The 19,732-nt window shown below is 45.1% G+C and overlaps 1 protein-coding gene across 18 annotated transcripts in view; it reads right to left on the bottom strand.

The window, feature by feature from the left end:
• Positions 1-1,706: 1,706 nt before the first annotated feature.
• Positions 1,707-19,732, bottom strand: part of TANC2 (tetratricopeptide repeat, ankyrin repeat and coiled-coil containing 2) — a 693,994-nt gene continuing 675,968 nt past the window's right edge. For 13 of the 18 annotated variants that reach the window (XM_073325985.1, XM_073325979.1, XM_073325984.1 and 10 more), the window contains 7 exons: positions 19,345-19,520; positions 18,928-19,060; positions 18,355-18,384; positions 17,346-17,437; positions 13,996-14,142; positions 11,471-11,571; positions 1,707-9,310 (listed from right to left, as the gene is read on the bottom strand). In XM_073325985.1, coding sequence (XP_073182086.1) covers positions 7,372-9,310; positions 11,471-11,571; positions 13,996-14,142; positions 17,346-17,437; positions 18,355-18,384; positions 18,928-19,060; positions 19,345-19,520 — 2,618 coding nt within the window. In that variant the 3' untranslated portion in view covers positions 1,707-7,371. The remainder of the gene's footprint in view (positions 9,311-11,470; positions 11,572-13,995; positions 14,143-17,345; positions 17,438-18,354; positions 18,385-18,927; positions 19,061-19,344; positions 19,521-19,732) is intronic. The other 5 variants (XM_073325978.1, XM_073325989.1, XM_073325983.1 and 2 more) reach the window with 3 other exon arrangements.

Raw genomic sequence — 19,732 nt, 5'->3', positions numbered from 1 at the left:
CAGAGGGTGTAAAGTCCCCTGAGAAAACGCCTGCCAGCAATGTGTATTCGCAGCAGATTCTTGTACTATGCCAAATGCATATTCCTGAACTGACCCCAAATATTGCAGCTAATGTTTACATGGATGACTATTGTATAGGCTTTGTTTTAAAACAAAATATCTTTAAAGCCATGTCGAAGGAGCCGCAATCAGTGCACGGGGCTGGTGGCTCATAACTGCTAGTAAGGAAAAAACCTGTTAATGAAATGCCGAGCTAGACAGTCTGTTTGAACTCTAGTTGTGGCACCTTAGAGACTAACCAATTTATTTGAGCATGAGCTTTCCTGAGCTACAGCTCACTTCATCGGATGCATTCACGAAAGCTCATGCTCAAATAAATTGGTTAGTCTCTAAGGTGCCAAGTCCTCCTGTTCTTGTTGCGAATACAGACTAAGACGGCTGCTACTCTGAAACCTGTTTGAATTCTGTTTGCCTGTACTGTACTGCACCTGAGTCAATCAATAAATCCTGGTAACGAGCATGTGCCACTCTTTGTATTCTTTCTAGCTGGCCAAAGGAAGCACAACTCCTCGGGTAGTCCTGGGGCCAACAGATTGAGCAGCCTGATTACTTCACAGTCATTGCCTGCTTTCAATAAAGGATATATCCATCACCTCTGAGAAGCTGTAGCAAATACGTAAATTAAGGCCCCCATAGCTTGGGTGTGTGAGTTGGGGCCTGGTCCTGAGGGGCTCAGACTTAGTTTAAGGGCCAGATTTGTAAAGGCATCTAGATGCCTAAACATGCATCTAACCCACCCACCTACCTTTCAGTAATCTGGCCCCATACAACTTGTGCCCAGCGTCACAGCATGATGGAGCACTGAGTGCAGTGCTTAAGCGCGGGATTGCCCCTGTGCAGCTACTGCCCTTGTCTTCAAGGGTGCCGCAGCCAGTGTGGCTCAGAGGAGAGTGGGATATAATACCTCTCGTGCCTAGCTAGACAGCGAGCCACTCACATGCTGGGGTGTGTGAGCGGCGTGCTGCCGCATGGCAGTACCAGCAGGGCAAGGCCAGCGTGGCACTGGGCCGTCTCTTTGGGAAGGTGGGTTGCTAAAGTGCAGTCACGCAATGCTTCCCCACGAGCAGCCAGCCCAAGAGACCGCAGGGGCCTTGAGGCAGCCGGTCTCCAACTGGGGTAAGCATCGTGCTCGCCATGCTCAGGTGCTCTGCAGGGCTGCTGGAAGCAGGCTAGTCCAACAAAAATCTGTTCTAACTACGCAGCTGCCAATCACGAGGAGTGGCTAACAGGCTCTTCCGTATTTTAGCTGAGGCTCATAAGGACTGTTGGGTTAGGTGGTCACCTAAATTCCCTTGCAATACCAGCTGTCTATTAGTCCAGGTCATGTTATTTATCAACAGCTCAGGGTGCTGGAATGAACCTTTTCCTCTTGGGGGAATAGTGGAACTGGTACAAGAAGATGGAGGCAGCCTGTGGGATCCACATACAAGCTGCTCTGCTGGGGAGAGGAAGAGACTGGTTCATTCTCCTGCATCCAGCAGGAATGACGAGGGGGCAGACTCTCCCCCACCCCCATACAATAACACAGGCTCCCGCAGTGGAGCATGCCATCCTGTTTCGTTGCATCTCTGTGTGGCTGTGCTAAGACACAACTGAATTCTCTTAATTTCAGGCTGCAGCAATGAGGAAAGCACCAGGCCAGACTCTTTTCAAGTGTTAACCATTTATAAATAAGTACATTTTTTTCATACGTACAGGTCATTGTACAGAGTACAATCTGTATACATGGGGGCAAATGCATTCGTTTGAACTTTTCACATCTATCTCACAGCTCACATGTACAGACAAGAAAACGCTGCTCAAGCAAATACAGCAAAGGAAAAAATAGTTTTTCTTTCCTTGTACGTCAGAGGCTGAGGGCCTCAGTTGAGTGCAGGAGTTGCCTTCCCCCTGCACAATATCACAACTGTGTCGTGTTCAATATATCCGTAGAGAGAACAGAACATGCATTGAGTAATATACTGTACAGAGAAAGTCCTTTACATCAGAATTATAGAAAAGCTAAAGGAAAATTAAGTGTCTTAAAGATCTTCCCAGCAAGTGTCTTGAAGGATGGCAACCAGTACTATTTATTTAGTACAGATCATCCAAGGGTATATCCTGTACATCTTTGTACTAATTCAAATCCTCTTGAAAGTGGAGCGGACGGAACAGAGACAAAAATGCTGTAATACTACGGACAGTAAAATGCTGGACAGACATGACACCGTCACCGCTGGAAGCGACCACATTGGAATCTCTAGGTTATTGATGTATTGGCAAAATGGACCTAAGCACAGAGCGACTCCCCTAGTTTGTCTCTATGTCAGGGCCCACCAAGGCATAGTGCAGCTAGTGACCTACCTCTGAGGCTTTCCCACCAACCCCTAACAAGACTCTGTGTTCTAGCAGTGGCCAAGCCCCATCTCCTTCGTAACTGAGCAGTAAGCGTAAAAGCTCCAGCTCAGGTTGCTAAGTGGCATGAGTGCAGCCGAATGGCTGGTAGAATATAAAGGAAACAGTGTATTGATCTGGTGTCCATTCCCTTTAATAGCGCTGATTGGGTTAGTTTTGTTTTCTCCTGGGTGTCGTGTATACATCAGGAAAAGGTTCCAGTGTGATTCAGCTGTTGTCAGGCGTTGCACACAAATGAATCTTGCTAAATAATTCAGCCCTTAGTGGTTTGTATTAGAAAAAGAGTTTGATTGAATAAAAGTCCATCAATTATTCAAGTAATTCTGAAAAAGCAGATCCACCTTCACCATTGTGCTTGTGTCCACATGCATCCCCACCAAATTTTCCTTTGAGCAACCAGAAGTGAGTAAAGGCATTTTGCTATGGAGGTCTCTGCAACACTGCACAGTAGATACAGTAGCTATTACCCTAAGCCCTTGTTTAAAGATCAGTAATTGTGGTAGATGAATTGTCTGGAATGTCCAAAGGAAAAATAACAACAACCAAAGAGCTTGCAACAGATCAGCAAGGACACACCTTAGCAATTAAGGTTAAAAAACTCGCAGGCGTGCTTGGTGCTCTAAGTAAGGCGTAGCTGGCACTTCGGTTTTAGCTAGACTTCTTCTGGGTAACCCTGAATATACAATAATCTTTGTACTTGGGTACTGAGTTACTGCTACTTAGCAGCCACCCTCGCCAGGACTTACCTAAACCATCATTTGAATTAAGTATGTGCACAAAAACTTCTAAAGAAACAAAATTCTAGGCCCAGTCTTCCACTAAAACGACCCTAAGTTACCATGCATGTGATTCCAACAGGCCAGGTCAGCCAAAACTGGCACAGTCCTCACCTACACAACAGCATTTCTCTGCACCCAGTAATATAAGGAAGAAGGGGGTACAGCTCAGGCTGTCCAACTCTGTTCTCCCTCTGAGATGGGTCCAAGGGCCTCACTCCTTGAACCCTTCCCTCCTCTAACCCTGTCTTCAAAACTCGCCAGTACCATTCCTAAGCTGGCTTGTAGTGATCACCTTGGAGCCACACACAAAGCTGGTGCCCTCTCCCCTGGGGTTGAGTGTAGTCTTTCCAGCTGGGGAATCCCGATCCGCTCAGCTGGGATAGAAATTCTAGCTCAGTCCAATGCCCAGTGCCCTCTCAAGGTGACTCTGTGTGGAGTCACAGTGACATCTAGTGGCTAGTTTGGTTACAACAAGTATTTGTTTAGGAATACCCCTCAGACTACATTCCAAGGAAAACATTCTTGGGGTCCTGACATAGGCATCAAGAAACTGTTTTACCTGGTAAACCTGAAGAATCCCACTTTCGATGGCAGTCTCAAATTACGTAGCTCCTGCTGGGGTGCTGGTTGGGGGGGCCATGGTGGTAGTCTTAATTATGCCAACAGGAGAAATGTACAGGATCTAAGTACAGCCTGTCTGGAAATCCTGACACCAGCCAGGGGTACGGTACAGGATTTTCCTACTTTCCTCAGCAGACAAGCTTACAAGATACACATCTAACCTGAAGGGGGAGGGGAAATCTGAGTGAAATTTCAATCTTGTGCTCTATTGAGTTGCCTTTAGCTAGTGTACTCTACAACCAAGACAAAATATGACAGCAGATACAAACTAACGGCCATGCCAGATACTAATTATGACTTTGAAGATACAAACGGGTGTTTAAATAAATATTGATTTTTCAATTGAGAATTGTGTTCCTTACCGATCCAGTAACTAAAGAAACAAATAGACCTCAGGTGTCCTAAGAAAATTGCTGGGGAAGCGCTTTAAAAATCACTGCAATTAGTTTTGTACTTAAAAATGACTCAATCTTTTGCTGCTTATATACAACAGTTAGTTCTTGTGCTATAAATGTTATGATTCATTGCTTCATTTCTTTTTTCTTTTTGAAAAATACACGGAGACAAGAGGTGTTATGCTATTTTCTAATGAAGACACTACTCACGCTTAAATAGCCAGTATTTATCATCGTAACAAATTCAAACAGTAAAGTGCACCATTTACAGAGAGAACAGATGGTAAACCATTAGTGCAAGAATCCTGTGAAAATGTAACACACGATATTGTGGAAAAAAAACCCTGCACGCTACAGTATTTAAGCGTTGTTTCATTTTTGTATTAGTGTTAAAGTGTGAGCTGTTTTTTTGCTCCTTAAAACATCTTCATAAACCCACAGTTGTACATGTAAGTGCTTTTAGGGGACATTTCTAAAGTACAGTACTGGAATCACATGGCAGTGAATAGCAAAGCAAAGCACAGTCAGAGATATTACAATGGCATTATCTTCGACAAGGATCATTCAGTTTGGATTCTCTTAACAATAAGATTAGAGATGACTGGCTTATGGCAGCAGCATGTCTCACTTAACTGTATATAAAAAAGGGACGGGGTAAAATTTGATTACTTTGTCCTTTCAGAAGAAACTACTGAAGCTAAAAAGCCATTCCATTTGTTCAGGAAAGATAGGGCTTTGAACAAAAACATGATGTTATTAAAAAAAATCAGTGGACACAATCTAGCTAGCTTGGTGCACTGTAGGGAAGATTCAAACAATCAGTTGCTCCTTATACGATAAAACACACTTAAAAAAAGAGAGAAACAATACTGGTCAGTATCCTTTTCAATGACAGAAATAGTGCATGCAGCTTCCTTTCTTCGTGGCCCAGTCTAAGGGTGTTGGGAAGGCGACATAGGTAACTGGGAAGGCTCCCACTTTTATAACCTGCTTAGAGATCCCTGTAATAAAGCAAAGGGAGAAAATTCTTCTTGCCCCTTGGGGAAAAAAATAACCCTCCAATACAAAAGCTGTCTTGGAGAAATATAAATGTGTCCCACAAATATCCGAGTGGAAGAAATGTAATCCCCGAAAGAACACAGAGGCAGAACCAAGAGTACTTTCCATCTGTCAGTGAGAGACATGCCTGGCCTGTCCCCAGGGTGGCGCCTCTCAGTTTGGTCTAAGCAGTGAAATTACAACAAATGGTGCTGAGCCACTTTAATCAAAGCCAGGGGTTACTAAGAGTTTTAGGGCCGGATCCTCAACTGGTTTAAAACATCGTAGCTGTGCTGCAGTCACAACGGAGTGACGCCGATTTACACTAGCTGAGGATCTACCCTTAATTGGGTTCAATGCATGTTTCCTTTTACGACTAGATCCACGTAGCCCTTTGGAAACAAACCACGTGAACTCTTTCCAAGGACCAATTCCCTTCGTAAGAGTTGATATGAGATGCAATACTGGGCAACAGGCACTGGTTTGCTTTAAAACAAGCTACAATATTACTGCTCTTCCCATCCACCTGGCTGTTTGCTCTCAGTTACTGAAAAGGCAGATTAAAAACGTAACCAACAATAAATCAAGCAAAGAAAGCTCCCTCTATGCAAACAAAACTCCAGAAAATTCTTGGAAAGTTCTGTAAAAATGGTTTTTGGAAATGTCCCCTGCTTTTCACACTGACTCAATACTAGTTGCATCTGATTGAAAAGAAAAAGAAAGAAAGAAACCAGAACAAAACAAAAACATTTTCCTGAAATAGAGCACATAAATTAATTATAAATATCTCTCTTAACTACAGGTTCTTAAAGAGCAAAACATCGTCTCTAACATTTACAGGTATGGAACACAGCAACCGCTTTCCAAAATTCCAGGAACAAACCTTGCAGCTCTAAGAAACACACATTTTACTCATTAATCCCTTGGAGGAGTGCAGCCCTGCACTACAGCACACAGCTTCCAAAGAGTAGGTGCAAACACAAAGGAAATGGCAAGGCAAGGCTGTGTGTTCAGAAGGACTTTACTAAAGTGACTCCTTGGACACTTTCTGGCTTGGAAACCTCCATGTCACGTTATGCAGCATGATAAAAAAAAAATCTAAGATTCCTTCCTCCATTGAGGGTTTCCTATTCAAATTTTCCTCGCAAGCAAAACGAAAACCCATTAAACTGTCCTGGTGAAAATGTGGTGATGTGTGTGAGATGCAATCATCTGCTGGAGGTGTGAAGAAAAGGTTGCAGTTAATTCTGCTTACAAAATGCACAAGAGGTTTCTAGCCAATTCCTTTGGCTGATTAAAATTCACAAAAGGGGCAGAGTTTGATTGCTCTCTAAATATTTTTAAAATGCCTCAGAGTAAATCAATACTGTGGCATTTGGAATGTAGCTGTCGAAGTAGCAAAGCATCTTATGGCCCCCACTCATTCCAACAGGCTACGGTATTAAAAACAACAAACAAATCCAATTCAGATTAAAATGCTATAAATCCAGCTCAAGCAGGTTGGTTATTATGCATAGCTACTTGTTATTAAAAGCAAATAAAGCCCCATTCGGTGCAGATAACGAGCTCTTTGTGGGCAAGAGACAAGTGGGAAGATGAAGACCCTGGTTGTCTAGAGGAATACCGGACAATGCAAATTTTGAAAAGGCTGCCAATTTTTAGCCAGCTTCCACTAGGAATTTTCATAAGCATTTTCATGAGAGCTCCTTAAAACCAAAGAAACCAATTAGATTTGAACATGAACTCTTGCAAAGAGCTGGTTACCTCCCACTGTATAGGGGGACTTATCTGGGTTAACCCACTCCATGTACTAACATATCCTTATTGACAGCTGAAACCTGGGAGGGAACTCAGTCTGAATTGGACAAACAATACTGGCTTGTTTGATGTTGGCTTCACCGTCAGCTGGGTACCAAAGGATTCTGAGCACGGGCATGGCTGTCTGATCACCACACAGAAATTACCGGAGAAACTTGCTCATGTAGCTACCAAATAGAAATAATAGTAATAATAAAAATATAGGTGGGAATCAAGCCTGGAAACGTGTGCTGAAAACATAAGGGTCTTACTCCAACAAGTGTCTTTTACACATTAGACTCCACAAACGGTCTCTTTGGTTTGATAGGGGATGTCTGCCCTTGTCTAGAGTCCCTGGAGAGCTGCCTGTACAGGTTGTCCTGGTAGGCCTGTGCAACGGGCAGTGTCCTAGCCACCTTAACATCTGGATATGAGGAGGCTTGGCTGACTCTCTCCAGGAGGTCTCCCCGGGACCCATTGGCTAGCATCCCATGGGGGCTGTAATAGTCTTCCTCTAGCAAATGGCCATTCTGTGCATTGTTGGTTTTGTTATAAAAGGCAATGTTGCTGATTGAAGAAGGTGGGCTAAACGATTCTGGCTGGGGGAGGTTTCCAGGAGATGTCGGACTAATAACAGTATCCACTGAAGACACAGCCCAGGTCCGGGTCTGTTGGTGGAGATGGGGGTACTGCTGAGTCCGAGCGGTTTTATCTATAATTCCCATGAACGGCGTGGTCCTGGAACGGGCTGGTTCACTGGGGTAACTCCCCTGAGGTGGAGAGACTGGAGAAAGTTCATCACATGATCTGTCATAGGCTGGCTTGAGAGGGATCTCCATTTGCTGAATAGAAGCAGAAGGGCGGAAGGTAGGAGTCAGGTTGGAGGTGGATGAGATGCTATTGCTAGAAGGGGAGAATCTGAGGCCAACACTTTGAGAATGAAGCAGCGGTCTTGGAGTTGGTGGGTGAGGTTTTATTTCGTTGGGGTTGATAGTAATGGGCCTTCTGATTAGGTGAGACACATCAGGAGAACCAAGCTGGCTGGAGGGAAGGGAAGAACGTTCCAGATCAAGCTTTGAATGACAGACCGGATAATAGGAAGCGGACTGACTGCGCCCAATCTGCGGGGTCTGACTGTATCTCATTCCACCCCTGTATGCTGAAGAAGGCCTCTGTGGAAGATCTTCTTTAGTTAGCCCTCCATGCTGGCAGATAGCTCCGGCGCTAAGGCTGGCTTGAACATGTTGCACTGGTCTACCATCACCCACTATTCCACTAATTGAACCTTGGTAGACCAACCTACTCTGACCAACTCCCATTTCCCCGGATGCAGACTGGTATTTGCTGGCCATAGAGTGGGCAACTTGGCTGTAAACACCGGTTGGAATCACAGTACTAGAATGCACGGCAGAGCTCGGCTGGTTGCTTCTTACAATCTGTGCCTTGGCTGGCTGTAGCCTGTGCCCTTGCTGTGGGACTGCAACTGGAATCTGGGGAATCTGGAAGGACCTCTGTGTCATTTTGGATAATGGAGACTTTGGTCTACCAGGGAGTTGGTTAACACTAGGTTCTTGCTGGTAACGTACTGGGGAGCCAGACTGGGCCCTATAGACACTTATACTTTCTGCAGGAGGGCTGGCTCGATACTGAGGACCTCTACGGAGGGGTGAAGGTGGTGGACTTTGATATTCTTTCCCTTGACCTCCAACTGGAGGTGGACTGAAGCGGTAAGAGGAACCTTGGTGAGCAGGGGAAGTATGTGGCGGACTAGGTCTGTAATGATTGTTCTGATGTGTTGGAGACAGAGCAGGAGAGGTGGACTGATACCCTTGTCTTGTTGGTGAACCCACAGAACTATTGGATCTGAAGTCAAAAACTTGATGTGACCCAAGAGGTGAGCCCGAAATATAGGCTGAATCCCGGTGAGCGGGGGATGGGGGTGGGCTCTGGATGATGGGAAGCCCTTGACTGGGCCTCGACTCTGTCTGTAAGCCAATGGAAACATTTTCTACATCCTGCTCAAGATACTCCTCTTCAAAGAGATCTTGCACAGAGTACAGTTCTTCATGCTGGGCTTCAGCTTCCGGCTCCGCTGGGGGTTGCTGCTGCTGTTGCATCTGTCTACATTCTTCCTCCACTCTCATCAGCAGCCGCTGGATCTCACGATTGTTCGGACACAGCTTGATGGCCTCGTTCAGATCCTCCAGGGCTGCTGAAAACTGCCTGCTTGACAAGGGGACAGACATGAGAATTGAAGTTACTCTGGATTTGAATGAAGCCTTTTGGGGATTCTACTGAGCTTGAGCAGCTTGTCTTTACTTAGGGAGAGACTGTGATCTCTACAGCGGCTTTCTCGAGCTCTGCCTTATGTGCCTCCATTTGGTTACTTTACACCAACCAAAGAAAAACATTGTTAGTCATTCTGGGGAGGAGGGAGACACATTACTGGGACAGCACAACCCAGCCCAGTAATTATCCTTTCACTTGGAGAGTGCTTTACATATTAATTACCCCTCAAAGCACCCCATAAGCTTTGTCAGCAGATTGTCCCCAGTTTACAGAAGGGGAAAATGAAGCACAAGACGTTGTGCCAAGCTCACCACTGGAGTGAGCAAGAGCAACTCTGTCCACTTCGACGGAGCTGCAGCTGCTCATGCCAGTGGCCCCTTTAGCTTCTTCTGACTTGCCCAAGGCCACATAATGGCAGGGGTGGCTCTAGAACTCCGGGGTTCCTGCAGCCAATGCATAAGACCAGGCTGCCTCTTGGACTTTGCTGGGTACTGGGTTTGTCTCCTCAGGATGAAGGGAACAAGGCAGGGAGAGGTCCCAACAGTCACAAGCTCGCAAGGCCCCCGTGGAAGATGCTCTTTGAGACTGACACTGTGAAGGCTAGTCTATGAGGAGTAAGGGGATGGGGTATTCAGGGGAGGTGGGTTGTCATTTACAGGGACACTGTTAGCTTTTGAACAAAATTGAATCTATTTGAACACGATTGTGATCTGGTGGTGAACAGCCTCCAGATTCAACATGTGACTTTGTATAAAATGCTCCCGTTCACTGCTCCATCATAGAGAAAGAAAAACCACAAATGCCTCCCACCACTTTGGTAAGACCCACTCCAAACCAGGGGAGAGCAGGTAAGGTAACTGCATTCCCCAGACCTACGCTGATCTCAATGGTGATGCTGGCGCACAAACAAGGAAGGAACCAAAAAGAGCCATGCTGAGCCTGTTTCATTAGAGAGATGGGGAAACAATGCTGCCTGTATGTAGGAAAGGACCAAATTATCTGGAAAAGGCATTTGAGGGTTAAACGTCTGTAAATGTTTTGCAGCCAGTAGAGAAGGAAAACATTCAAGGAAAGCTACAAAATGTCAGTCTGGTTCAACTAGCCGGGCTTGTCTCTGGAAGAGAAGGTCATGGGTTTGCTCCCACATAAGACTTGAGCTCCCTGCAGTGATAGCTAGGGTAGACGCACAGTTAAAAGTGTTGTCTTTGGGATGAGAAGTTAAACTGCGGGGTCTTCTCCTCAGCTCTGATGTTTACACAAATGGACATTAAATATCCTCTGACTAATGGTGAGGCTCTGCACTGCCATGCAGGCAAAAGTGGTGTCTCACTCCACTGACTGAGCAGAGATTAGCAGCCATGCAGTGACAGTGTGCTCAGCCCCTGAGGGAGAGACTCAAAAGCAAACCCTCCTGCCAGTCCAGGAATAGCATTGACAGGTTCTGCAGGGATCTCGTCTCCCTGGGCCTTCAGGGAGATTTAATGAGGGAATCCTCCTGGCTGCATCTGAAACGTAGCGAGATCTCACTATCACATTGTCCTAGTGCCCAGTATGATGCATGAGCTATTGCTGAAAGCACACTGGCTGGCATTTGCCCACAAAGTCACTGCACTACTAGTAGCCAAAATTTTGCCTTGAAGAAGAACGCTTTAGAATGGACCGATTCATAGATTCCTAGGCCAGAAGGGACCATTGTGACCATCTCAGTGTCGTATCTCCTGTAGAACACAGGCCATAGCAATTCTATGAATGAATCCTTGCTTCCAGTCCAATAGCTGCGGGTGAACTAGAGTGTGTCTTTTAGAGAAGTCATTCAGTTGTGATTTGAAGCTGCCCAGTGATGTAAGGTGCTGAGAATATTCCAACAAACTCAACTACAACCAGCTTCTCAAAAGTTCACATGAACATGCTCCACAGGGATTACTAAATAAGGGAGGATGTTGGTTTTGGGGTCTTTTACAGCCGCCCTAGTCAATGTTCCTTTGCAATTTGTTCTTACGGGGATACTCATGTAGTTTTGCATGGTCAATTCCTACACCACTGTGCCCATACTTGCAGAGAACAGCCCCTCTCACTTCTCTCTCTCTCTCGCCTCACCTGCTGCTGCGTTTGGCCCTTGCTCTTGCATAGTAAGCTTCATAAGATTTCGGTTTCAGCTCCAGTGCTTTAGTGGCAAATTCCTCCGCCATTCCAAAATCCTGTCATTACAATAGGTGTGTAGATAAGTAATTGAATATATATATATATATATAAATAAAAATATATACAACTTGGGAACAAAACAAAATTATATGGACAAAGTTTTTGCATGTAGAGTTGGAAAACCTGATGGTACTTTTAACATGGATCAGACATCATTGATAGCAAGAGAGCTACAACGGTGTCCAGAAGAGGCAAACCCATTTCATAATGTTAGACACTGTACGGCACCCACACTAACCCAAGGTGAAAATTTCTCTCAGATTTGCTCCTTTCTCTACCTCTTGGATCCCAATAAGGGCATGCAGTCCCTGTACAGTAACCTACATCCTCCAGTGAACATCTGCTCTCACAGAGACTAGAAGGTCATCTCAGGAAGGATTTTCCACTGTTGAAACCATTAGGAAACCCTTCCCCCCACCCCTCCACTCCCCCCGGTGACTGTGTCTGGCACACACACTAACACTAGGGGTCGTGAATAACACTCCTCCGGGAGGAAAGGGATATCGGTGCCTATATAGCTAAGTGCACCAATGAACAGGTACAACTGTAGGACCCGTTCGCAGTGCACTCTCTCTCACTTCCCTCTGTTCCTCCCTTTTAGGGACTACTTAGAAAACACTGACTTGGGGGTGAAGGGGAAGGTGGTGGAACAGAATGCAGATTGGTTAAAATGCTCGTGTGTGGCATTGCCATGAATGGTACATTATCGGCTAAGGTATAACTCTTCCTGATTGCCCGTCCCTTGACCTTGTCTTCCCTAGTGCCCATGTGCCTCGCCACAGAGCTCATGTGAGCACTCAATAGGGTGCCCACTTGCCAGTTGGGTGGCTTTGGTACAGCACCCGCTTGCCCATCATGTCTAGCAATGGCTTTGGGCTGTAACAGTCAGCAGTTCTAGGATACGGTGTTTAATACAATTCCTTTTTGCTTAAAAAATAAGCAAGGCAAACTCCACTGGGCTACAAATGGAGTTTATCAGGCACACTGGCTGCAGTCACTCACGAGTGTAACTTGGAAAAGCTTTTGGCATCTTATATACTGAAAAGGACTTCTGTGAACCACAGCTGTGTGCTACTTTACCAGTTAATACAACGTTCCCAGGCAAGTATGCACTGTCAATATGACTTTGATTTTGACTGTATTTGGCTCATGCAATACTAATCATAATGCACCAACCAGGTCATTTGTATCTTAAGAAAACCATGTCTTCAGAACAGAAACCCACGGAGGAAAGCTCGCTTAGTTTCAGTTCTATTTCCAGACACTTGCCTTTTATTCAAATATCTTTTCTGCTTGGTTTAAAATTGATTAACTGTTTCTTGAACATTTCAAGGCTTCTTATGAAATAAATTTCTGCACCCAAATACACAAAAAATGATAAGAGTGGGTCTACAGGGACTGATTTTAGTTTGCATCTGCAATTCCAGTCACTCAGCTATTGAAATCACTTATCAGAGGATGCAATCTGTGGTTTAGATGTCCATGTGAGCTAAATTATGGGTGCAATGATATGCCCCTGCAATTTTGCACCAAAAAAAAAAAAGAAAAGAAAAGGAAAAAAGAGGAAGTTTTAAGGCTTGGCTGAAAATTTGGCCCTGAAAGTGCAGGCTTAGCAGAAAGTTGGCTTGTTTAAAGGTGAGTTTAACATCTCTGTAGTGTTCTCTGATTGTTGTGTTGTTTGCTAGCCAGCATTAAGATCACTACACATGTCACTTTCATCTATCTCCTTCAACAGCTTAAAAAAATGAAGGCATCACAAAGTCCCCTCCCTTGCAATATAATCCTGGCCAGCACCTGGGTCTGATGAAGACTTTCACTTCTCAAATCTATGGAGACTGGTCAGGTTGTGGAGATGTGATGCTCTCAGAATCCAGAGAAGGGGAGAGGTGGCATGTGTCTCTTTTGGAGGAACAGAGAGACTCCAGAAGATTATCCCTATGTGCAGCTAAATTAGAGCAGGGGGAAGAACAGGGACATGGTGTTCTGGGAGGAGGGAGGGAGAGTGTTTCTGGATGAGTCATTGCCCTGGGGAAGTGAGAGCTCTCTAAGCTCCCTGATTTCAAATTCATTGGTATTCAAATGATCACATCTACTGACTCCACCCCTCACCACTGCCCTCGATATCAGAGAAATACTAACCTCTCCACCCTCAAATTCATATTGTCATCGGAAATGAGTAATAAAAAATTCAGAAAGCTCTAAACATGGAAATGAATTTTTAATCATTTGAAATGAGTATTAAATCACTACTTTACTTCTTCCGAATTGTAAATACCAGTGCTCTGTGAAGGACAACCAGGTTACAAAGAGGAGAGATTTCAGAGGCCATAGCAGAACTGTGGGAGAGACACACTCTGTTATGCGCAGGCAGGAAGCTGGCAGCTTGCTCTAAAGGGACTTGAAGAGTGTGTGGAACTTACGTTCATTTTCCTTCGACATCGGGAGAGGTTGAGGAGGAGTGACACCTTCAGCTCACGGAAGGTTTTCAGGTCTTCTCCAAATCCTTCTCTGGGGAATTTCTTCAACGCATACTGGTAGCGCTGTGCAGCTTCCTTCACTTTACCTTTCTAATAGAAGGGTAAGATGTCAAAATACATCACTTGGTTGACTGAAGAGTGGCAGCAGCTTGTTAATTGCTGAAAAGTAGCCCATTAATCAGCTGCCGTGACTGTATGGGCCAGGTAACACCGCTTAGGTGCTGTTCTCCTTTTCAGAAAGAACAGCCAGAACATTTGATCAAGGGAACGGTTTCTAAACTGGAGATGCATTCTGCAAGAACTGCTCCCCCAGTTCATGCAGAGATCTCAAGCTACAGTAGAAAACAGAGCAGGAACTTCATAGCAACAAGAATATATTTTATAGCTAGATTTGTTTGAGTTTGGCTGCCACTGCCCTGTCTACAGCAACAGTCTTGGGTGCGTTCCTCCAATCCTGCAGCACAATACAGAAACATTAATGACACTGCTTTACAAAAGCATTATGGACAGTTTCTTTAAAGATTCTCCTTCTTCACTGCTAGAAATTGGCTTTAGAGCAAACTTCTCATTGCCCTCCTTGGTCCTATCTTTTAGCTGGATGGCAATTGTATCTATTTCTGGATTTATTGATATAAGCAAACAAATTCCCTCTTTTAAGAACTCCTTGGAACTGCTGGAATTGAGGCATATTTTGTAGGTAAAGTGCTGTGCTCCTTGTGGGAGATGCAGGGCCAGATTAACCCATCATTGGCCTCTAGGCAAACATACACCTCTGGGCTCTTACCTTCTAACACCAATAACAACAAACTGACTACATGACATTAATACCACAGTACGTTGACATAATTCCACTCAAATGGCAGGGGATGCAGAAATAAGTTAAGGTCCCCATAGTAATATTACCTCACCCATACTGCACATAGGGCCAAGTCCTTAGCCCAATGCTCAGTCAGGCACATCTGGCGTACTGGCGTCTGCACCACTCAGGTTTGGGCTGGCCATCCCTCCGTCATGATGAAAGGACAGCTAGGCCAAACCCACGTGGCGCTGTGAACCCACATGTAGAGGAGGTCCATTCTGGTTCTCCCCCCCAAATTGGGCCCTAGGCACATGCCTAGTTCGCTTATGCATTAATCCATCCCTGGGGAAGTGATAAGTGCTTTAGAAATATCACAGAGAGATCAGATAGAATTCCTTCACCCACTACTGAAATGCAGCTACCTCTGGCATGTAACATGGCAGCACTATTACATAACTGTTGGGCAAGGGCACCTGAAGGTGGACACTTTCTAGATGTCATATACTGGTTACTGTAATTTCCAACACTGATGTAACGAACAGTTAATCTAATAACAAGCACCCTGATGAAGCGAAAGATTTTTTAGAGTAAATTCCATACGCTGAAGGGCTACAAGGTTGAAAGTTGTAGAAAATCAGACTGAACGTTGCCCTTTCTTCTCACATGGATGGAAAAGGGCATGGCATGTAAAAACAGTATCATTCTTCAAAAGGATCCGGTAAAATCTGTTCTATACTGGGTATGTTTCCCTCCCCATGTGATGTGCTGCCCTGCAAGCTATGCCAGGCACTCAGGCTGGAGTGAACAATTATGCGTAGTGACCTCTCCCTGGGCAAATGGCAGTATTGAAAGCTGCTCTATGGCTTGACTGTGCAGGGGACATCCGTGTGAGGAGAACCTGGAGACGCTTACTATGTGACCTCATGGAAATGAGGCACAGTCAAAGAGGGTGCCCTTTGAGCGTGTTGGCTCACAGGTGATTCAGGCGCATTTCCTCTTGTTCCAGACAAGACTGTGACATCTGGGCCTTTGCTGTGCATTGGAGGTGGGGCGGAGCTGCTCTGCCTCAGGAGCAGCACTGGAGATGCTGTGTCTCTGGCAGGTCCAATGTCTTCTGGGCTGCTCCGTGTGCAACTGGGGAGCAATTTGTTTCACCCATTAGAAGGGAGCAGCTTGCTCCTATCGGCCAGTGTATGAGGGGGACAAAGCCATGATCCCACCTCTTTCCCAACTGCTTTTAGGCACCCTGACTTTCTTGAGGAGGAACAAGTAGTCTTCACATTCCCTACAGACTGAGCAGCCCAAGGATTGCTACGGTGGGAGGCCCACGAACAGACATGTACGGGAAGAGGGATGCATGCCCCTTTCTTTCACCCTGAGCTAGTCCCTCTGGGCAAGCAGGGACTGTGTGTGGCATAGAAGCAGACATTCAATCCCTATGAATGAGTGTTCTGTGTTGCTCAGCAGAAGCCTAAAGATTAATGAGATCCACTGGCAGACCTCCTCAGCTTGAAGGATGGTAGCTATTGCCTTTGTTCCGGATGGAGGATTTGAGTCTGGTGGAATCCTTAGGGCTTAGACATGGGAGTGAAGGGGAGGCCTCTCTGAGGGGGAGGATAAACCTGGTCGTATTATTGTATCTTAGATATATTTTTTTTTAAATGCACAAATTTGACACATGGGCAGCAATGGGGGAATAAAAAGAGGGAGGGGAAAAACAGGAATTAGGACACATGCAATTCATGATTATCCAGACATTAATTTTGCAGCTGCAAATATTAAGCTTTAAAATCCTTGAGACTCAAGTTCCTCAGTTGTGTCATATATCCCTGGCAGATGAGTTCAGTTATGGTGCCAGCTTTGCATATTTTCTACTTCACTCTCAGACTCACTTTGAATCATCATTGGACTTACAGCTTCTTGTGTGTGTGTGCGAATCTCCAGGCATGGAAGACCAGCTACAAATAAATGCAGAGCAAAGGGCCTCTATTACTGTCATTGTGAAATGTCACCCTAATGGTAATGACAGGCTAAAAAAACCATGTCCTGAGAATTTGCTTTCATTACATGGACATTTTTTCCTGTGACACTCGTATTGTGTTTTCTCCTTGTTGTATAGGAATGACTCTGCTACATAACAATGACACTGCCAAGCTACATCATCAGTGCTATAAAATCCTTGTAAAACGCTTTGGTTCTGGAGTTTTCAAGGAGGAAAACCAGTGAAGTCTCACCTCGCATCCTAACCATGCAGACATACTTTGCTTTGTTTCAGCCCTGTTTAAATTTAGCAATCAGAAGGTAAAACTCCTCTGCACTGCAAGAAACGCAGTAAGTGTTGTTTTACTTATAGAAATGTGGCTCTCTCTTGGCTTGGATTAAGGGGGCAAGTGTCGCCGAGCAAACGGACACCTGGAGAACAAGACATCACACCAAGTAACTCCGTAGCCCTCTCACTGTCATCCCTTGGAAAAATCTCTGCTCTCCCTCTCACCTTATAGAACATGTCCCCCTCCTCCATCAGCTTGCTCAAGAGGATGATCATGATGTCTGGTTTGGAGGTGGCCATCGCCCAGGTTGCTGGACCTGTAGTGTACAGGATGCATGATGGGTAAAAAACTCATACAATGCAAGGGTGGTAGGAAGCTAGGTGGAAAAAATATCCTGGGGTGGGAATTTCTGCTGGAGAGAACAACTTGGCATGGTCAAGGAGCAGACTGCTTCAAATTAAAGAGCTGGCCGTTCATCTTGCATTTCTTAAATGAACACCATCTTCGACACAATGTCTTTCCTTTGTATTCGTTTAAAAAAAGAACCAGGTCTTTCAATGATCACAAGAGGGCAGCACATGTTGTAGAACAAGCTTTGGGGGAAATGGTTTGGTTTAAAAAAAATGTTTAAAGAGGAAATCAAAGTGATTACATAAAAAAGCATGTTACGTAAATATATATAAATTTAACAGAGCTAATCAATAATTCAGCCACCTAGATATTAGGCCTAGGTTTTGATTTGAAACTTCATATGATGTGAAATACTAAAATGGAAAATTCAGTAAGCTGGAGAATATAACAACAAAATCTTTTAGGCAGAGCCCGCGCTGCAGCAGGTTATTCTAAGGTCTTGTTCCCACAATTGACTCCCCACAGGCAGAGATCTGCACCAATGCAGGGTCTCACTGACTTCAGTGAGTGCAGGCATCCACCCATACGGAGTCAACTGAGGTCTAATACAGTGAGGGAGCAGCAGTAAAAATTTTAGCAGAGTTCATTAGTCTGGGTGAAGAATGAGTCAACCATATTTTAAAAGTGGATCCAATGTGTTTTTCAGGGTTAGTTTTTGAGTTCAAGTTATTCTCTGCAACAGTCATAAACAAAATATTTTAAGGTGAGGTAAATTAAAAGATTAGGGGTAGAGGGGAATGCATGCAGGCTAAATCAAACAGAAGAAGGCAAAGCTGACAAAGTCATCAGATCAAGCCTGATGCTGACAGCGATGAAATATACCTCGAGGGCGACTCGGTAACGTCTGACAACCTTCAAAGAAAGGAGAAAACAAAAGTTGTAGGAGGGGGGGGGAAATGGATGAAGGTGAAAAAAAACAAAAACAAAGAAAGGAAAAAGCAGCAGTGAGAGGCAGGCAGCAAAGAAGCCAATGCACCAGCAAAATCCCCTCCAAGGGCAAGGTAACGGGAGTGGCTGTGTGGAGCAGCGCAGTTAACGCTAGGATCTGAAAGCATATACAGAGCATGTGAAAGCAGCAGCTCACAGCAATGCATGAACAGAGTACTGTTGATAGACCGGGACTAGTAAAGGTAGAAAAGCATTACCATAGGAAAGGCCTCGCCAAAGAAACCGCTGCTTATTGGTTACGTTTGCTAAGTAGTACAGCAGCAAAAAATCACAGTTTAACAAACAGAACATGACAGTAAGAACTCTCGTGCTGCACTCTGGGTAGGAAACAGCAGCTCCGCTTTAACATTCACACAAATGTTACATTTACACTGCAGAAAGCAGACCCTCTCCCCAGATGTCTTGCTTTAGTAAACAGCTGAAAGAGGGGTTCCCCCTTAGCCCTACCTATCTTTGCTCCTTTTTTCAGAAGAGTGACCACGACGGAAGTGTTGCGGCACCCCACGGCCCTGTCGAGTGGGCGCATCCCGCTGTAGTCAACATGCTCAATCATGGCACCATGGTCCACCAGAAACTGAACCTGGAATGATGAATGCCAAAGTCACCACTGCCCTATGCAAGACCAACCGGGCATAATTCCATGCCACGTGTATGGAGCTCCTGGGACTTATCCTGGGCCCATCACTACAATATCTGAGATAAAGTTACTCTTGCGTTGCTCTAGTCTGCAGGTCTGGGTGCTACGTGAATGCAGGCAACGTGCTCATGATTAACAATAACATGGGTGAGACATTTGAGCACTAATATTTTATGGTATTTCAGCTGATTGCTTCCTTGTTCTGCAATTATTAACATGGCACTTACCACCTCTGCATCACCATAGAAAGCTGCCAGGTCCAGGGGAGTGCGTCCATTCTTGTCAGCGTGGTCTGTGGCAGCTCCATTCTCCACCAGGGAACGCACCACAGAAAGATGGCCCTTCAGACAGGCCCAGCTAAGGGCAGTCAGTCCTTCTTTGTCCATTAGCGAAATGGACCCACCTGAAAGAGCAAGTGCAAGTCCACGTAGGAGCTCTCTCTTGTACAGGGCTTGGTACTATTCAACAACAACAGTAATCACACTTAGCACTGCTACACAGTAGCACTTTCTATTTGCAGAGCGATGTACAAGTGTTAACTACTTTCCCAGGGTTCCCAGTCTGACTATCCCTGTTTTTCTGATGGAGCCGTTAATTGACTTGCTCAAGGCCACA

This window comes from Lepidochelys kempii, chromosome 27, assembly GCF_965140265.1.
Source record: "Lepidochelys kempii isolate rLepKem1 chromosome 27, rLepKem1.hap2, whole genome shotgun sequence".
In the NCBI taxonomy this organism is placed as follows: Eukaryota; Metazoa; Chordata; order Testudines; family Cheloniidae; genus Lepidochelys; species Lepidochelys kempii.
Note: the sequence above shows the minus strand (reverse complement) of the source record. Positions and strands in the feature narration are given on the sequence as shown.